This window comes from Hipposideros armiger, unplaced genomic scaffold, assembly GCF_001890085.2.
Source record: "Hipposideros armiger isolate ML-2016 unplaced genomic scaffold, ASM189008v1 scaffold_4, whole genome shotgun sequence".
In the NCBI taxonomy this organism is placed as follows: domain Eukaryota; kingdom Metazoa; phylum Chordata; class Mammalia; order Chiroptera; family Hipposideridae; genus Hipposideros; species Hipposideros armiger.
In genome coordinates, this window is record NW_017731354.1 from 1,396,987 (window position 1) to 1,417,883 (window position 20,897).

Here is a 20,897-nt window from a genome sequence, read left to right on the forward strand (position 1 = left end):
ACCGAAAATCGCCCCAGTCAGCAAACTGAGAAATGGAAAGGCACTAAGAAGTGCCACTGGCCCCAGGGTCACAGGAGAAGGAGCCGCGGGCGCGGATGCGGGCCTGGCTGCCCGCGCCAGGGCATGGGCAGGGCGCACACTGCTCTCATGCGAGCGCTCGTGCCGGTAGCCAATGCGGGCCGCACTTCCGTCTGCAGAGCACGTCCCCTGGTCTCCTGCTGCTCGCAGGAAGCCTGCGCGGCAGATGTTGGCAGCCTCTTCTACAGATGAGGAAACTGAGGCTCAGAGGGACAAGGGGACGTGCCAGTTGGCAGATGTGACCTTGGATTCGGGTTTCCTGATTGCAGCTCCCTGCTTGGCAGCTGCGAGTCCTTCTATAAAGTTTGGGGGGCTGGTCTCAGAGGAGCCCTAAGTGCAGGGAAATGAGACCAGCTCTGTCAACACGGAGTGCTGCGGCCACTCCTGCCACTCAGGCCACACACCCACGCTGCAGGCAGCAGGGCGCACCCCAGCTCTCAAGGACGCTGCTGGGCTGCCTTTGCGCTCAGGCGGTGTTCTTCTTCGTCTGGGGCCTCATTTCCGGAGGCTGCAGAAGGGACTTTTTTTTAAAGCTAACAAAATTTCTGGAACACTCTAGTGATTGTGACCAAAGATAACCGGGCTGGGAACTTGTGTTGATTCAGTAGGGACTCATTTGGGGTCTTCCTCGCTCCCTGGCCTTGTTTGCACCAGGGCTGGAAAAGCAGGTCCCTGCCGTCATAGAATTCACATCCCAGTAAGGAACGCTGACCGCAAACGTGTCAGCCAAGGGGCAAGCGAGGTGTGTCCGGAGGGTAATTAGTTACTGAAATGGGACGATCGGCTGTGGTGTGGCCCAGGGGCCAGGAACACATGGGTCCAGTGTTGACAGAGAGCTTCTCTGAGGGACATTTGAGTTGAAACCTACAAAGGGGAACGTACCCAGCATGGAACGGGCGCGCGGGAACAGCAAGTGCAAGGGCCCTGGGGCGGGAGCAGGCTTGGCCGGTCTGACATACCACACGCGATGTGACCAGAGACGGAGGGTACTGAAGGAGAGCGAGGGGGAACGTGGGGTCAGAGGCATAGCCAGGGTCAAATCACGTCGGGCCACGGCAAGGGGTTTCTTCTAACTTAAGGGGAAGCCCGTGAACGGTTTCAAGCAGTGCAGGGCCATGAGCTGATCTGTTGAATAAAATAACTGAGTTTGATGGTTCCTCAAAAATATAAACATAGGAAAACCCAACGACCCAGCAAGTCCGCACCTGGGTGTGAGCCCCACATAATGGAAACCAGGCCCCTAAACACTCGTACGTGAATATTCAGAGCAGCAGAATCCACAACAGCCAAACGGTGAAACAGCCCCATGTCCATCAACCGCGAGCGGATAAACAAACCGTGGTCTGCACACACAATGGACTATTCCTCGGTCGGAGAGAACACCATGCTGACGCACGCTGCAACGCGACGGGCCTCGGAAACATGGTGCTACGTGAGACGAAACGGCCACCACGGGTCACATGCCGCAGGGTCCATTCATAGGAAATGCCCAGAATGGGAAATCCATGGGGACAGACAGCAGACCCGGGAGGCGGGGGCGGGGTGGGGGTGGGAGTGGAGGGCGACTGCTTAATGGTTTTGGGGTTTTTTGGGGAGTGATGAAGCTGTTTTGGAACTTAATATCGTCAGTGCTTACCCAACCCTGTGAATGTACTAATCGCCATAAAATTGTACACTTTAAAATGGTTAACTTTATGTGTGAATTTCACCTCCAAAAAAAGACTTACAATTTTAATATACATATTCTCGGGCACCTGGATTCCCCTATGTCATTCCAGACCAATGGCCTGGACCCCAAGGCCAGCAAGGCCCCTTCTCCCGCGCACTCCTGCCCTGGCCCCACTCAGGGCTCTTTCTAAATGTGGTCCCCGGGCAACCAGCCAGCCGCCCCTCACTCACAGGGAGCTCAGCGCCCGGCCTCTGACCACTGATCTAAAGGCGTCCCCGCCCGCGTCCCAGCGAATCGCCTTGTCCGCCCTGCTTGGTTGTGACAGGGGTGGAGTGGGGCCAGGGACGCTCCTCTTGTCCTCTGCTGTGTCCCCAGCACCTGGGGCTCCGGCAGGAATGAGTATGAGTGACCCACTCTTCCCGGCAGCGCCCCCGCTGCACCCCCGTGCTGCTGGAGCCCGATTTCTGATAACAGCAGTGATCCCGGGGAAGAAGTTGGCAGCAAACTGGGAGGGAAACAGGGTTTAAATGTCAATAACTTAAAAAACAGGAGGCGCTGATCCCTGGCTGGTAATGGGGTGACCAGTGGGTGCCCCCCACAGGCACGCATGTGTCCCCTTCCTCACACCAGCCCAGGGGCCCCAGGCGGGGTGGGGGGCGGCGTTCTCCCCTCGGCCACTCTTTTCTGCTTTGATCCTTAGGAGGCGCCAGGCCGGTTCGGAGGCGAGGTCCCCACCCCCACCCACGGCAACACCAAGGCCGGGCGCCCCAGCCTGGCACCGGCCACACTCGGTACCGCCCTGGCACGCTGCCCAGTGGCCCGCCCCATCGGTCCCGCTGGGCCTCCCTGGTGGGGAGCAAAGCCTGAGATCTGGCACCTCCCGGCCTGGAGCGCCAGGTGGGCTGACCTGCTGTGTGGGGTCCCGCTGTTTCCCCAGCTCAGCTGGACAGAAGCACAGCTGAGCGTGGATTTGGAGTCCCCCACTGCTCTCCCAGCACGTCGGGAGAACTGCCCACCAAGGTCAGTGAACCCACAGGCTCCCGCAGCTACTTTTACTGATTTTCAGGTAACCTGGCAGCCCCAAACGGAGGGGTGGGCAGTAGAAAGCCAGAAAATGCAAGGATCTCCCCCACTACTCCCGGCAAAGGAGCGCATCCAACTTAGGCTTTCCAGGGATGGGAAGAACTCCAAGCCATCTGGGAAAGTCTATTTCTTTGAAGTTGAACCTTTGGACCCAACCTTCAGTTTCTTCCAAGCCCTTTGGCTGAAGCTACCACCAAAAGTCGCTCTGTAAACAAAGAATCAGGCAGGCGGCTGACCGTAGGTGTGATGGACCATTCGTGGGGGCTTCTGGTTTCGCCGGCTGTGCGTCCTTGACTTAAAAATGTGACCTCTCGCCCTCTACTTTGCTGCCCCTCTTTCTCCCACTGGCTGCGTTTTCTGGGAGCTGCAGGGAGGCTGACATATTTTAGGCAAATCGCTTCCTGTCGGGGCCCTTTCTGCGGGGACCCCTGCCTCCACCTCCCCTGACTCAGGTAGCTGGATTGAGGGAGACCTCCTTCACGGCCCCTCCCTGCCCGACTTCTCATAACCCAAAGCATAAATAATCACATGTTTTATAAATAGCTGTGGACAAGAGGCTGTAAAACAACAAAGATATACGTGTGCCTTTATGTCCTAGGAATATTTTCTAAAAGTGACTGTTTGATTTGGTGCAGGTCGAATGGGGCATGTGTGTACATAACAATCCCCAAAGTTTTTCCTGCCCCCGCCCCTCAGGTCGGACCAGCACTAGAGTTAGCAAATTGATAAGGTTCCACGGGCAAGCTTTATTCGTTCTGACACGAGCCTATGACACTTTATAAAAAGAAGTAATCCAGAACAATCTCTAGGTAATTAACACCTAGATAAACAAACATAAATTTCTATATTGCATTTATTTGGACTACCACTCAAATATGCGTGAACCATGCTTTTTTAATTAAAAGATAAATCCATGTGACACTTAGCTTCAAACTTAATTATTCAGCATAGTATAATAAAAAATAGAGCCCATTAAATGTGTCTTGCACTGTATTTCTGTATTAACAGCAAAACAGTTCGGTCTGGGATCATTTAAATTTTCCCCTCCTCTTTGCTGGTGATTTCCCTGCTCACATGAGCCCATCCCCTCCCTCCGTCCACCCTTCTTTTCCTCCCTCCCTCCATCTCTCTTTTCTCTCAACAGGTGAAGAGATTAAAACTCTATACAAGCCCCAGACAGAATGCCCAGCTGGGCGACATTTTTAATATTGCATTACATGAACTTTTTTCCTTCCCCATGGAAACCTACCTCTGGTTCACTGGAACGTGCCCAGCCCTTTTATCTCGAAGATCACAATATTTAACACTAATATCCTTGGGGTTGTGCTTACAGTGCACCAGGTGAGGTTTCCGTAACATACGGTTATGGTACAGATGTTAAACAGAGGGGGTGTGAAGCCCCCAACCACAAGGGACAGCAGGGCCATCATCTGGAGAAGTTGCAGCACCAAATAGCATCTATCGGCGCTGCCAGAAGAGAAATGCCGCTGGAGCCCCCCCCCAGCCCCCCTCAGCCCCGTCAGACGGAGGAACGGACTCACCAGGTCACTCACCAAAATGGATAGAAGGGAGGCTGAGTGCGGGCTCGGTGGGAAGCGCTGTAGATTCCTTGGCACCTTTCATCCCTGGAGAGGATGCAAGCCCGTCTGGCTCAGCCAAACCCTTGTTCCGAGCCCTTGGCTGCCCCACTGGCCTCACACTGGCCTCCCGGGTGACAGGCAGCGTTAGCCTGGCTTGGCCAAGATGCGTACCTGTGGAGGAAGTGGCTGAGTCCTAGGTGACCCACCACTCGGGTGTCCCCAGGACAGCGCAGGAGTTAGCACTGCAGGCTGCGTGTCCTGGGAACCCTGAGGTCCAGGCAAATCAGGATGTTACCATTCCACACAGCCTCCGCCAGCACATGGTGCCACTGCCAGGGTGGCCAAGCTCTCCACAGAGGGTGAACTGGAGCCTCCCACCACTCGGCCCCAGGGGACCGCCACCCCAGGGCTGATGGTTCTCAGCTGCTGCAAGCCTATCGAAGGGGTCTCTGGACGCACTCCACCGACTCTGGTGCTGGCTGACCTCTGGGCGGGGCCAGGAAGCTTGCAGAAGGCCCCGCAGTCCAGGGCCCAGGCAGGTTCCTGCCATCTGCACTTGTGACCTGTCCTCAGGCCTGGTGGGACCTAGCTTGCTGTCAGCACAGCACGGCAACATCTCACTTAACCTCGGGAAGAGCCTGGCCTGGTCAACGCTTTTTCTAAAGATAAAGAAGCAGACCTGGGAATAGGACTTGGCTGCCAGGGCCACAGTGGTGGAGAGGCAGACACTGGGTTTGAGAACCCCTCTCCCCCAGGCCTGGCCTTTGCACGTGTCACTTCTCTACCTGGCACCCCCTCCTTCCTATGTCAGTTCACTGTCACCACAGAGGGCGCTTCCATCACCTGGAAAGTCCACGTTATCTTGGGCTTGTCTTGCAGATCTGTGTGATGATCAGAGCGAAGTCCGCTTCTTCCTTGGACACTTGGACGTGATCCCTGACTTGCCGGTGTAGGTCCAGCCTGCAGCCCGATGCCCGGCACACAGTAGGTCCTCTGTAAACTTCTGTTCAACAAGTGAGTAGAATAACATCTAATCCAAGACCAGCTTTTCCCCTGCCACCTCCCACTCTCTCCCAGGGGCCCCCTGACACCCTGAGAATGACAAGAAAGTTATTGATACTGATTTTTCCAAGGAGGAAACTGGAAAAGACGTTTAAGGCATTGGTCCAAGGTCCTCTTGTCTGAAGGGGGTGAGTGTCGGGGAATCCTCACCTCCTGACCCCAACTGCAACCTCAGGGAGCTTTTCCGAAACACAAGGCTTTGAGCGACTAGCACCCGGTGGGGGTGAAATCAATCTCAGATTTATCCAGAACTTACTACCTCACAATACTGACAGTATCTAGCACTTGTAGAGTACTTTACAAAACCTACATATAATTCTCCTACTTTACTGCATCTAATTTCATAATTTCCCAGGTAGGATCAATGAACTCAGAACACTTACACTGTTCAAGATCAAGCAGCCTGTGAGTAGTTTAGCTAGGGTTCAAATTTAAGTCAGCACTCCCCCAATTTTACAATTCTTTACAATGTACTAATTTGACAATTGTCTATGATTATAAAAGAGCTCAAAATATTTTGAGGGAAATGTGTACGCTTCTTCTTCAAAAGCCCTCCTTCCAGTTTTATGTTTATTTTATTACTTTATTGAGATATAATTCACATGCCATAAAATTCACCCTTTTAACGTACAATTCAGTGGTTTTCAGTGGATTTGGAGTTGGGCAACCATCACTGCTGTGTATTTTTAGAACCTTTTTATTGCTCCAAAAAGAACCCGGCCTCAGCAGCAGTCAGGCCCATTCTCCACCCCGAGTGCCCGGCCACCACTGACCGCCTTCGTCTCTGGATGTGCCTGTCCTGGACGCTTCGCATCAGTGGAATCACACACCATGCGGCCCTGTGTGCCTGGCTCCTGTCACTGAGCGCCGTGTTTTCCAGGGTCGCCCACGCGTAGCCTGTGCGGGCGTCCATTCCTTTTTATGGCTGAAGAATGGTCCAGTCTCTGCATAAGCCGCATTTTGCTCATCAATTTACTAGTTTTGAAAAACACATCTGAGGCCACATGTACAAACTGGGAGACTTCATACAAAATCCAGGCATCCGGCGTCCCCAGAAAACTCGGAAGCCCTGATGGTGGTCCCCGGGCGACGGTGGGCGGTGGCTGAGGCCCAGGTACCCCGGGACCCTCGTCCCCTCTCGCCTGGCCCTGGAGGCTTTGTGGAGTGTGGAGTGACGAGACTCAGGCAGCCTCCTTTCCCTGATGGGGTCACTCCCTTGCCTCTCACCTGAACCCCATGACTCACCTTCGCTGCTTGTGATAGCAGATGGGACTGCTGAGGCTGTCGTCAGGTCACCTGCTCCTATCCAGTGACACCATCAGTCTGGCGTCCTGAAAGAAACGTGGTGACTTACGAAGTCCGACACGCAGGCGGGTGCCTTGCTGGCACATTTCTGCAGGCCCTCAGGTCCCTGAACTGCGCGTGGACCCTTCGGATCCAAACCCTTTCCAGCCAGCATCAAGCTCTGCTTTCCAGCAGCTGCAGCGCTGCAGCCCTCGGTATTCTTTGTTCGTTTCCTTTACTTCTAGAAGGAGAATTGAGGTTATCCTCTGATAATTTGGAGGTAAAAGGCTTCCTTGCATTTAGTGATTTTTAAAAAAAACACTGTCTACCAGTAAGGGGGACTAATGGATCCCAATGCTTTAAGTGTCTTATATAATTATTGTAATTATTGTAATATGAAGAGCATTCATATTTCCAAAAGTTTTACCTTACTGAAACTGATGTCCGTGAGCCTTTGCAGAAACAGTTCACACATGCACATGTGTATGCATACACACAGATGCACACATGCACACATGCACACACATCCACGCACACACGCACACATGCACATACATGCACACGCACACACACACATGCACACACACGCACACTGCTTACACTACAGAGAGCCATTCAGCTTAAACTCCTCAAGGTGGTGGGGACCCTCCGCCCAGAACACTGCGGGGCCTTTTTTCTTTTCTAAATGGGATTTGACCAAGTCTTACCAAAGTCTGACAAAGATTAAAAAATATGTTTTCCTCCTCCTAGTAAACATAAGTGAATAGGAAAAGATGTTTGCTTTTTTTCCAGAGGTAGAGGTTTTATTGCATGAAACACTGGATAGAACTGGACTGCTTCAAAGACATTTTATTCTAACAGCAGAAAGAAAACAGTCATTGCTGAAAAAACAACTTTTAATACTTTCTATACCAGAATAAAGTTCTGTCAACTGATGTATTATAATAATAAATAATGACCAAGAATAAACTTTAAATACAAAGTTTTCTACTTGTTACAAGCATAGCAACAAAATCCTCTACTCTATTGATCTCGGATTTCCTCCAAGATAGATTTTCCTTTGTGTAGGAATGTAGACAGTATCCTGACCAGCATCACAGACTACAGAAGTTACAGGGGAAACTTGACATGTTTAGATAGGAGAACCTGATGACATTCAGAAACTGACACTGCATCACTGTGGCTGTCACTTGTTTGTATTACAAGTTACAAATGTTCTGGAAGGAAGGCCTGTCGGGGGGAAAGGGGCGGCAGCACTGGACAAAATGGAGTCAACACACACGCCACAAAGAAGACGGGCTGTTCCCAGTGTCACAAACAGAATTATTGCCTGTCGCATCTGACGATGCTCAGAAGACACGAAAGAATACCGAAGGAGCTCCCAAAATGCCGGGAATGGAATGTGGCTCGCGTTTTTTTTTTTTTTTTCCTTTTTACTTTTTTTATCTTCTTTTTTTTTAATATATATTTTTCTTTGCTAAGATACCAAAGGCGGGGCAAACACACAGAAAGCAAGCGACCGGCACAGTCACCAAACACAGTAGTGCAGTTAAAATCCTAAAGCTTACTACAGTCAGAAAGTTCGCGATAACATTTCAGTCCTTTCTCTAGGATCATAGAAACAGTTGCATTAAGTTTATCAACTCGATTTAAGTAAGGCAGTGAGAACTATTCTAGAAAAACAAGAAAGCAGCTTGCTGTATGCCAGATGGGCCCAGGTTGCAGGGCGACCTCGTTTACACTGCAACCTGGGGTGGGTGACACCCTCTCGACAGCATATGCAAACTGGATTTCTTATTAGCCTGAGATTCCTTCTGGTCTCAGGATAGCGAAGCATTTTATTTACATTGATTGCAGTTTAGTACTTTTGTAAACTGCTGTAGAGCTGAAGTTTTTAAGGCCCTGGGGTTTCATTCTGTGCGCCCAGCCTGCAAGGAAATATCGACTTTTTTTTAAAGTCTGAATGACTTGGTTTTAGAAGTTATTACTTCTTCTCTTCTCAACCATCACAAGCAACAGCACCGGTTTCGTGTCACTCAGAGAAAGCAGGTTAAGAGGCTGAACCTTTTTGCCATTCTACAAAATGCAAGGACAAGCCCTTAACTACTTGTCTCCTTCAACCATTTGTTAAACAAAAAACAAAAAAACGTGAGTTAAGTGTTTCGTTATCGGCCCTCAAAATCTCCCTCTGGGTGGAGCAGAACTTGATAAATTTGGAGTATCCAATCAGTAGAAAATCTAAAATCTACAAAAATATAGAACACATTTGTTTTACAAAAACAGACATTTTAACTCCAACACTTTTCTCCTGTAGCCACAGAGAGAAGGCTGCTGCATTCCTATGTTAATACGAGCTGTTTCATAAGAACTTGCCGGAGAAGAGAATCTTGCTTCATGTCTGTGACACTTACAAAAACTAACACATGAAAAAGAAAAAAAAAATCTAATAACAAGGACCAGAGCAGCCTTCATTCAAGTAAAATTTTAAAAATCATAATAAAGAACAATCTTTCTATTATTACATACATTGCCATTTCTCACCAGCACCTTCTGTGGATAGGGTTGGCTAGTTTTTCTAAACAACATTTTATAGAACGTTCCCCTAATTTTTTTTTATTACCCACCTTCTTTTTTTTAATCCAGAAATTAAAAAAAAAAAAAAAAGACAAGAAAAAAGTGTTTCCCCCAATACTGCAATTGGATCTAAAAAAAAGGGATTACTCATCAAGCCTGCAGTGGACATTTGTCTGCAGACACTCCCTGACCATTGATTCGTTTGGCTGTGGATTTTAAAAATGCACGTTTAAGATGGCAATCGTTTGCAGCGTGGGGCAGCCCGGCGCGGGCTGCGGGCCGTCTAAGATTTCTCCGAGAGTGCAGTCACCACACCACGTGAATTGATTTTCTCTGCAGTGGCCGCTCCAGCCTGACTGGCACCGCGGCTGCCTCCCTGCACGTGTCATTAGGGTGCTAGGCAAATGACAGCAGCTGGTGTCAGATGACAGAGGTGTTCTCAACGAGAAAATGCAGCCCCTCCATCTTAGGCAGCACTAAAGCACTGAGATGGTATCGTTTTTCAGTTAAGAGCATGAGTTTTGGACAAAGACCACGCTGGAGCTGGAAGGGCCCCCAGCTCCCCAGAGCGGGGCTGGGAGGACACCGGGCACGTCTGGAGCCTTCTGCCCCCACACCTGCATTGTTTGCAAGTTCTTGTTGCCAGGTAACAGTTTAGCAGCCATTGTCAAGGGCTGGGGATCTTTTGCAATATATATATATAGATATCTTTTTAAATCTTTTAACTGTTCTATACACTAGTGGGGGGTTGTACATGATTTTCCCCCTCGGGATGCGTGAGCGAACTCTTCTACCAGACGCATTACCCTACGACCGTGTAAAAGAAGACGGGGTGCGGGCGGCTGGCTCAGGGGCGGTCCTCGGGGGCCTTGCCGCCCTCCTCCGCGGGCTCCGTGCAGCCCCCCGCCTTCACGGCCGGGGCGTCTTCGAAGCTCCCCGAAGCCTCCGAGTCGACTCGGGAGCGCTTGAACCGGCGGTCAGGATACTGGCTGTTGTCAAAAGGCATGCGATGGACGCAGAGCACGTGGGTCTTCAGGTTCCCCTTCTGGGAGGCACTGTAGGGGCAGTAACGACACTGGAAAGGCCGGTGACCTGTGGGCAGAAAGAGTGGCCGGTCAGCGCTGCAGCTTACCCCTCGGCGGCCCCCAGCGCCCGAAGGGCCGTGGCGTCGTTCACGGTGCCAGGACCGCGCGCTTTGTGAAGGACACACATCTATCTGCGCAAACAGTAAGTTAGCTGGATAACTCTTAAGTTACTCAACAATAATAACTTGGTTATTATAGCTATTTTTATCCCAGCCAGGGTTTTTAATTCAGACTTTCTGGGTGACAGAAGAGATGGCTCCCAACACCTGGGATGCTTTAATAGAAAGTTAGATGGGGCTTTGCAGACCAAGAGGCAAAAGCGAGACAACGTGTAGGTACTTATGTGACAAGAGGAGAAACGCATTTCCAACTTTTTATCGCTGAAATTAAAAAAAATTATTTATGGATACTGAAATTTGAATTTCACATAATTTTCATGTGTAATAAATATTATTCTCCCTTTGGTTTTGTTTCCAATCTTTTAAAAAAGTAAAAAACATTCTCAGCTCATAGACGGTACACAAGCAGACAGCAGGCGACCTGAGCCCTGGACGGGACTTGCTGCTGCTGGACATGAGGAAAACCCAAGTCCCTCCAGGTGGGATGCTGACCTGGGTCTCAGCACAGCCAGCCGGTGTTTCATCCCCCCAGGACCTCTGCACTGATAAGCAAACGCAGCATGGAAGAGCCACAGAGCGGTGTCACCCCAGCCTCACTCATCGGCAAGCTGGACTGCTAAGCTGGGGGCATCTGTGGGAGCCGGTGACAGAGGGTATCAGGCAGGCCGGTCACTTTAAACAAGTTAGATTTTGAAGGGGACACTTGACATCGAACTTCTCTAGCAGGGCTCTGATCAAAGCAGACATGGGCTTTCCTCCGCGTTTGATTTCTCTGCCATCGGAGGAGCCACTAGGGCGTCTGGCTGGGAAGTTATAATGGGACCGTTGCGTCCTGCCATGCTGGGAAGCTGCTGACACGCCATTCCTGGAAGCTCATGAGTGCTGGCCCACCTGGCACCCAGAGGTGTCAAGGCCCAGGGCTGGTTTCACTCTCTCAGAGAAATAAACAAGAAAATAAATGGGCCCAGCCATCCACCCCAGAAAACATCCAAACAGCATACGCAGCCCTTTTTCTAGAGCAGGAATAGCGGACGTCCCTTGTACCTACTTTGCCGAACAGTCTGGTCCCCAAGAAACTGGAGGCCCAGCAAGCGTACCGCCGAAGCTCACCTTTCCACTGAATGGCACACGTGCCAGGGGCTGGCTTCTCTCTCGGTGGGCTAGCCTGTCCCCCGTCCCTCCTAGCCACCGGGTCTCCAGGACAAATCCATTCTACCTGTCGCCTCTTTCTCTCCCCAAGCCCTTCTTGAGAACCTGGTCCAGTGTGTGCCACCTCTGCCTAGATCGTGAGCGTGGCGGCCTGCAGGAGAGCTTCATGTCCCCGCCGTCCCCACGTCTGTCCCCATAGGGTACCTGAGCGCGCTCCTGAAGAAGGACCTCCGCCTCTGATTTCCCTGCCGCAGATCTCCGATGGCCGTACCCCCAAGACTAATCAGGGCCTCTGGAGCTCAGTCCTGACCACCAGTCCAGCCTTCTCTGGAGAGCCCCCCGCTCACACCAAACCAAACCAGTAGGTGGTCTCTGCACAGGCTGCGTCTCACAGGGTCTTCACCCCCTTGCTCTGCTAACCTCTGGCCAACCCCCCTCATTTTCAAACCCCCTGCTTTGTGGGCTGCTGTGTATGGACTGGTCCCTCCGGCTGCCTGTGAGTTCCTGAGGCGGGAAGCACAGCCATCGTGGTACCACTGGGGCCAAGACCACCGTGGCACAGAGCAGGCAGGCACGAACTATTCATAGAGTTGAATTACTACCTTACTGCTTCACCTTGCCTGTTAGAAGGAACCATACACTTCCGGATACAGTTTCCACTCCTTTTGTGTCTACTGTTGCCCGTGACACAGGCTGAATTGGACCAGCGTTGCCCACTTGCAAAAGCCGATTTGCACATCTATAGACTTTGGGGTTAAGGACAAATGAAACCCCGGAGAAGCCCACTTGCTGCTGTGACAAGGAGAGCGTGACAAATGAGCAGGAAGCCCTCAGCCCGACGGACAGGCGAGAGAAGCACTGAGCAGCGCCACCCCACCCCGCCTTCCCGCGACCCAGTGCCATCTGCAGAGCGTGGCCGGCTCTCCCACAGGTGGCAGGGGAGGCCCTCGGTTGGTGGAAGGAGAACTGAGGCTCGTGTTTCTAAAGTGGATTTATGGCTTTTGCAAAGAATGTCAGGGGCCCTATCCTTCGCCACATTGGAGAAGGGGAGAATTGGGGTGACGGTCGTTGGCAACGGGGTAGGGAAAGCCATGCCCATTCTCCTACCGGAACGGTGAATCTACGTCAGAGCCAAGCTGGCATCAGTGTGTTTCAAGCAGATCCTGACTCAGCCACCCAATCAGGAAGCTGCCATTCCCGTGGACACTCAGCTAAGCCCAGGGCCCCGTGAGAGAGGATCCGAGGAACTCTGAACGGGCAGCTCCTGAGCAGGAGAAAGGGGTCCTAAACCCATCACTGGAGGCAAATGAACCACTTGAAGCCCATCCAAAGAACCTGGGAGAAGGGCTAACACACCAGGAAGCCTGGGAGACATTTTTAAACTTTTGCCCCAAGCTTCTCAGAAATGGACTGTATTTCTGGGTTCCCACCGAGGGCAGCTCTGTGACAGCTCACAGGCTAGGAGTGGGCACGTCCCCGATTGCCATGGCTCAGATAAAGCTGGGCTAACTCATAAATTTATTTATTATGTGGCAGAAAGTGACTGAAGGAGAGCACCAAGGTCTGACATTGAGAACGTCAAATAATTATGACTGAACAAATGAATGAATGAATGAATGAATGAATGAATGAATAACAGGACCAAAACTCTGGTGCAAGGACCCAAAGAGGTCGTGTTTAATAAATGCACTGCAGTCACCAGGGTTCATATTGGTTCCTCTGTGCTTTTTTTGCCCATTTATGAAAGCTGTTTATTATATTTTCTGTTACTGTTCCTGAATAATACACTTTTGTATAAATCCTATGGTGTAACCTTTGGAAGTCACCTCTCTGCACACTGTACCCCATGGGAGCCAGGCCACATGCATCTCGGCAAACCAAATGGAAAACCTCAAATATCACCTGTAGTCACAATAAAAGCCTTTTTGAATCAGCCAACTTGGCATAAAAGCACTTAGTACATTTTCCCCTACCAACTGATTCTAAAATATTAATCATAGCCTCGCCCAATGGTTACATCTGAGCCACTGTTTCATGGTGGGATCAGAGATGCACAGTACTCCCAGCATATTGGATACTTGAGGGGCCAAAACACCAGTGCCGACTTGGTCTTCATGTGGGCCTCGGTGAGACGGAGTCTGTTTGTCAATACGTACAGGCGTGCGCTCAGGTGCCAAGGAAGTCTCTACGACACCATAGCCGTGAGGATGGTGACCTTGACACACACTTTGTAAGGAGTCTTTGATCCAAATGGTAGCTGCTTCAGACCCGAAGGCCACACCCACAGATTTTCACGTGCGTTTCTGGCTATCCTCACATTTGAGCTTACTGCCGTTTTCTTAAGGGCAGGCACCACCCCATCATATAGATGAGAGGTGGAGGTGCAGCAAACCTGAATGGCTTCACTTCAGAACAGATTTCCAATGGATAGAAAGTACTCAGGTGCCGATTCTCCAAAATCCTTACCAGAGCCATGATTACAATGTGTTTTTATAGGATGCACACACACAAACATGTACACACACACAGAGAGACGTGAACATGCACACATGTACACATGCACACACAAACACATACATGCATGAATACATGTACACATGCGCACACACACACGCACACACCTTCCGAAATGTCCCCATGAGACTGATGTAGGAGGAAGTTCTTTGAAGAAACGACAGGTCCAGCCTGCGTGAAGGTGCCTGTGAGGAGCCCTGATGGGTCCAGGGGAGCAGGTCCCTGGGGTGAAGGTGAAGCCCATGGGGGATGCAGGCAGGGCCAGGCTCACAGGACCCCCTGGGCCCCATCCCTGTGCAGCCAGGGCCCTGAGCCCCGAGAGTGCGGCTGGGGGGCGCCCCACCACCCGCCCCACCGCGCTGCCCTCCCCCTGCCTCTCGGTCTGAGGCCATCAACATTTCCCATCACTGCCACGCGAAAAGTAAGTACATCGTACGTTAATTTGTATTGTCACTGTGCCGTAGAGCCGTGGTAAAGAGCACATTCATTTTTAATCCACTATGAATAATATATAAATATGTATACAGTGTGCGGGTCAAGAGGAGCGAGGAGAAAGCAAGTCGTACATTGTTTATCACAAAAGTGGGGAAACGAGGTATTTTTCTTACTTGCTACGATGGAAATATCTGCTCTTTCCCCGGACCTAAAGGGGAGAGGAAAATGCCTGCCCTTGGGGGGCCATCCATTAATTACAGCTCCACACTCGTGGGCAGCTGCATCTGCAGGGCCTCCAGACTTTCCAAACTGCTGTTTTCTCCTCAGCCATGGGCAGCAGACAAGAGCAGGCAGAGGGCGAGGTCACCAAGTGCTGGTGTTTGGTCCTGGGGTGCTGGGAAAACGGGGTGACACCACTGCCCAGAGCACATCTGCAGGCACTGCCTCAGTCGTCCTCATGACCAGCAGTGGTGGGAGATGCCGTCCATGTTCCGGGCACGAATCCCGGGCCCAGGAACATCAAGCCATGGTCCAAAGTCAGCTACACACAGCTGCTGGGTCTCTGATCAGGAGCTTGACCTTGGGGTTGTCTCGAAAGGGACACCCATCCCCCTGCTCCCTCCTGTCACCCTCACATACCGCTGGTTAGTGGAGTCGCTGCAAAGGGGCATCTTTGGTCAGGACCCAAGGCTGCTCCAGAAGGAAGTCCCCGGACACCCTGGAGGGGCGTGTCCTATCATGCGTGTGCATGTGCGTGTGTGTGTGTGTGTCACATGCCACACCCCTTATGGACACAGGTGCAACTGTGGCCTCCCGATGCCCATCAAACCCTGGCATTCATTCAGCACGCAGCTAACACGCAGCCACAGGCATGGACGCGCCCTGCCCAAGCTCCCGCCGCACACCTTCTGAGACGTACCCGTGAGTACACACCGGTGCCTGCTGCCTGCGCCGTCCCGAGCAGACAGCCCCAGGAATGGCCCAGCTCTGTAAGCATCCTGCGGGTGCCTGCCAGGCCCAGTGCCCACCCAGGACATGCTGAATGACTGACTGGCCGCACGTCCGAGGCTACTGCCTGGGGTCACAGCCCATGGAGGCACCTGCGGGAGGAGGAACGGCCCCGTTGCTCACTGGGGGAGGACGCCCCACTGCTTCAAGCAAGGCTGCAGCTTCCGGCGGAAAGATGGCTCAGAGGCGGTGCCCAGAAAGAGTCGCTGGGAGAGGAAGGTGGTTCTTCAGAGGAGACCAGCTGTGGTCTTCCCAGAGGCTGGGCCCATGCATGGTGACGGGCCCAGATCTGACGCTGGAAAGGGCGGCCTACCGTGGGGGAAACAACCCCCCAGAATCTGATTCATGATCTGTGGTCAACACAAGGGAAAGGGGCCAGAAGACAACCACGCTCGTCCACGTAGACAGGGGTCCCTGCCCAAAGCAGACCCAGTGACAGGCAAACAAACGCCTCCGTCCTCACACCGCCAGGCCATCCCTCAGACCAGGCAAGCCTTTCGGGTCGGCAGGCACACTGGGGCCGCTCGTGGTCCCCTGAAACAAGTGGAAAGAGGCAGCACGTGGGTCGGGGAGACGGACCAGCCCCGCCCGAGCCCGGCCCCCTTATGCGTGCGCTCTCGGAGCACAGGGCTGGGGCACATTTTTAAGCTGTAGCCATGTGTTAGGCGCCCTTTTCTAGAAGGGACCGGGTGATGAAGTGAAGAGGAGTCCCCAGAGGCAGCCCGCATGCGCAGGGCTCTGAGATTTGAGAGGCGCCCCGAGGGCTCCTGATGACAGCTCCCCTCCCTTGCCCCCCGACGGAGCCCTTTGTGTTCCTGAAACTCGGACCCTGGCAAAATGCAAGGAGGTAGGTAAGAAAATGGCTCCACCTGTGGACCAGTTGGTTATGTTAGCAACTGGGCCCCCAAGACGTGGGCCCGGCCTGCACGGTGGAATCCGCGGGGTGGTGCTAGCGGACTCAGGCGGGCGCTGGCCCACGTGGCCCCACCTGCCCCTCCCTCTGAGCGTCTGCACACTGGTCAGGTCCCTGCCCAGGACCAGGTCATCCTCTCCCAGGTTCAACAGGCCCAGAAGGGACGATGGGATAGGTAAAAATATACACAAAGGTGCACTGCACTGACAGAAGGAGCCATTTTCTCAGTGGCACACATACGTGTGTGTGTGTGTGTGTGTGTGTGTGTATAAACTATTTTAATTTATCTAATTCTAAATAGTCAAAAATGGTTCTAATCAGGTATGTAATTTATGTTTTCAGTTTTCAAAAAAAAATTCATCCATCTAATCAAAGATGCTAAAACACTTTGGAATATCCTTAGTATAAATAATTTTAGGTTTTAAATTTCCTATGATTTGGGGTTTAATTTAAAACACTACCAAAATTATTTTACTATTTTGAAAGTGAATTTTGATCCGTGTGGTAATGGATTGGAGCCATCAGCCAGAAACCATGTTTAGCTTATAATGTGGAGCCCAGATACGAGCATATGCAGGGGCTGGTACGCGCAGCGCGGGCCGAGAACCCATGACACCCAGTGTCAGCCCGCACTCAGCACCCAGACGTGATCTCTAATGTTCTCCAGAAGAGGAACCAGGGCTCCTTGGAGAAATGGCTGGCTCCAGGGCTGGAGCGGGAAACACACAAGATGGTCCTGGAGCACCTTGTGCCAGAAAGGAAGGAATTGCTCAAAAAAACACACTTCTGTGGGGAGGCGGGGCGGGTGTCACAGCCGCACACACAGAGCCCAGAGAGCGCCCCCAGTGGCCAGAGCCGGAACAACTCCAGCAACACCGAAATGGCATTCCTGTTGGATTACAACCAGTTGTAAGAAATAAACAGCTGTCACACTGCCGTAACTAGAGGACTGAATCGATAAGGACATGGAGAAGGTAGACAAATGTCCCCTGCTCCCCGACCATCTGTGTGGACACGCCCCTGGGGGTGCAGTAACTCCCACGCCTGTCTGCGCGCTGCATGGACACACCTTCACAGGACCCCAGTGGGAAAGGGGAACCCCCCCGACAAACGCTACCTCAGCCAGGTGACCCAGGTCAGGGTGACAGCACGCACCCTGACTTGAGGTGACGAGAGGGCACCTTACCTCTGCGGCCTTCTTCCTCAAAGCCCACACCCCAAGTCTGACCGTGAGGAATTCCAACTGAGGACATTCTACAAAGTTTCCTCAAAACCACCAAAGTCATCAAAAACAAGGAAAGGCCGAGAAACTGTCACAGCCAAGAGGAGCCTTATGAGACATGACAGCGACATGTAATGGGGTCTCCTGGATGGGATCCTGGAACAGACAAAGCACATTAGGTAAAAACTAAGGAAATCTGGGTAAAATATGGACTTTACTTAATAATAATGTATTGATACTGGGTCATTAATTGTGACAAATTACCCTACTAATGTAAGATGTTAATAATAGGGAAAATGGGTGTGAGATATATGGGGACGCTCTGTACTACCTACAAAACCTTTTTGTGGGTCTAAATCTATATGAAAATAAAACATTATTTCAAAAGTTGTTTGAAGTTAAATTTGGTTGATTTTCAGTGGACAGTGACAACATAATAATACCCCAGGTAAGGAGATGGCTGCAGCTAAGCGTGTGGCCCCCGTGTCATGCAGCCAAGCAGTGACACTTAGGCTTCTCCTGGAGGAGGGGGCTGGGCACATGTCACAGCACAGCCCCAGTAGGACAAGACTCCGGTGTCACTCAGGCACAGGGGTGAAGCGTGCGGGCTCTCCAGTCGGGAGCTGGGTTCAAACCTCACCTGCTGCTTATGGGTTGTGTGCTGTGGGCCAGTGATTGAACCTCCCAAGTCTCAGTTTTTGCATCTGTAAAATGGGTGTGATGATAAAAGCTCACTGAAAGGGCTACTGTGAGGATGAGGTGAGGGCAGGCCCGGAGAGCACTGCATAGGATGGAGTAAAGGCTTGGGACATGTGGCTGTAAGTATTGAAGGGCTGCCTGCAGGAAGTGCCTGCTGTGTGGGAACCTTGAACGATATAATCCATGTGCATTTTGATTTCGCCAACGATACTGATGGCAACTGCCTGGAGCCCCACTTGTTGGCTGAGGGCACCGAGGCCGGAGAGCCTCCCCATTTGTCCAGAGAAAGGCAGCGCCCAGTTTTGCAGTAGCTGTCTTGCAGCCTGCAGCCAGGGCTCAAGCCACTGTGTCCTGCTGACTCCCTGAGGCTTCAGGTTCAAGTTCAGTTTGCATGAACGCTCAGAAGCTGGGGCTGGACTGCGGCAAGTGTCTGCAGGGAGGGGTGTCTAGTGGAGCGCCTGGTGGGAGTGCAGGCGTCTCCCAGGTCCTCCCAGCTCAGCCCCGCCTGCCTCCCCCTGCAGCCCAAGACCTCGGGCCTCGTGGTGGCCCCCTCCTCAGTAACTTCCTTCCCATGCTCTGGCGCAAAGCACGCAGACCTGGCCTGAAACCTGTGCACTCAGCAGCCACCAGCCTGCCTGAGGGTCAGGCAGCCAGCCGGCACTCACAGGCCACTATGGACCTGGGACCTGGGACCTGAAATCTTTCCTGAGATTTTATGAAAGCATGTATGCTTATCATGAAATAACCTGCAAAGGGTCAACAAACACATTTTCCTTGTTTGAGGATTTTTAGACGTGTAAGGTGATAACACTCTAACAGTTCCCAGTGCTTGCCTCTGGGTGAGTCCATTTAATCCTGAAAGAACTGCTGGGAGAGGCCACAGAGGGGAGCAGGGGACAGAGTGGCCAGCAGCTCACCCAGTGTCACACAGCAAACCTCACCCCCCAAAAAAACCTCTCTCCTCCTTCCCAATATGGGGGTGGGGGACCTGGACAGCTGGAGGTGACTTCAGATGGAACCCAGCAGACCACTTTTTACAGTAAGAGCCTTAGAAAAAACTAATGAGTCAAAGTTAGGTGGCATTGCTAAAGTAAAGCTATTGTTTTTTTAAGTTTTTAACAAAATAGTATGTGAAATATTGAGGTGGTACTCCACAGATGGCAAACATGGGGAGACACAGTTCTGAAACCAGCCAGCTCAGTGCCCCCAATCACACTTTTACCACCCATCTTGTACCCTCTCAGGGTCACCCAAAGTTCCCATGGCAACCAGACTGTGACAGGGACACCACGCGCTTAGCAGACGTGGTCCACCCCACGTGGACCCCACTCTGGGCATCAGCAGGCCCACTGGGTCTATAGCTTCCCCCCACCCCAGAAGAGCAGTGGGGACTCTTGTGGCAGGAGGACGCCAGAAGGACAGAAGGCAGCAGGCACCCCGATCCGCCCAGCTCCCGAAGCCCGGCTGTGCTGTGCCCACCCCCCCTCTCCAGCCTGCCCGTGACTCCCTGTCCCCTAGCCGGGCTTCTTGTCCCCTTAGCCTGGCTTTCCAACTGGCAAGCCCTTCTCACCTCGTGCTCACTGCCGTCTCCACCCCAGCCCCCAGACCGCCTCCCAGTCAGACCTGCCAAAGCCCCAGCACCTCCGGAAACCTTCCTCAGGACCCAGTGGCAGCTCCCTGCAGCACGTCACGGGGTCTGTGGGGGCACTGCTCCCTGATGGCTTGCTGTGATGCAGGCTTGGCGGGCCTCCTGCTTCCCACAGGAGGCTGGAAACTCCTGGGGCTCTGCACCAGGGGGACGGGGCTTGTGTTGCCTGAGCACCCGCTCAGGTAGGGCTCGGGGCCCTGACTGGGGAGACGGCCCCTCTGCCAAGCCCCATGTTCTCACCTTCCCTGGTGGGGGCAGCCCCGACCTTGAACCCAGCTTCTGGGCTTGTGAGGACGTAGCCCCACCTTGCATCCCCCCATCCTGCTTGGCATCCTTCCTGGGTGCAGGCCACATCCCCTAACAGGTGACCTGCACCCCTGCACGCTGCCCAGGCCTCAGCTGCTCTCCAGACCTGGCAGCCACCCTGCCCTGTTCTCCTCCGCACCAGGAAGATCCAAGTGCTCTGGGCTGCTGGAGACCCTCGGAAATTCCAGTCCCAGCTGCCACCCCACCTTTTAAATTTCACCCCCATGCTCCGTGTTCATGAACGGCACACATGGGCTCGGTCATTTTCGGGTCCATGGTGGGTCACTGGGTGGCTTTGCATTTTCCTCTGTGGCCTGCAGGGGAGCTCGGTCTCCAGGTCACAGCTCCATGAACCACGCCTCCCTACACCCCCACCCTGGATCACCCGGTGCCACTTCCTGTGTGGCACTGAGACAGCCCCACCCCGGTGGCCGAGTGGGGGACTCCGGGCAGACAGGCTTCACCCTCC

At 52.6% G+C, this 20,897-nt stretch overlaps 1 protein-coding gene across 1 annotated transcript in view; it reads right to left on the bottom strand.

The window, feature by feature from the left end:
• Nucleotides 1-7,590: 7,590 nt before the first annotated feature.
• Nucleotides 7,591-20,897, bottom strand: part of ZNF536 (zinc finger protein 536) — a 416,602-nt gene continuing 403,295 nt past the window's right edge. The window contains exon 8 of the mRNA XM_019642730.1: nucleotides 7,591-10,422. Within this exon, the coding sequence (XP_019498275.1) occupies nucleotides 10,178-10,422 (245 nt within the window). The 3' untranslated portion in view covers nucleotides 7,591-10,177. The remainder of the gene's footprint in view (nucleotides 10,423-20,897) is intronic.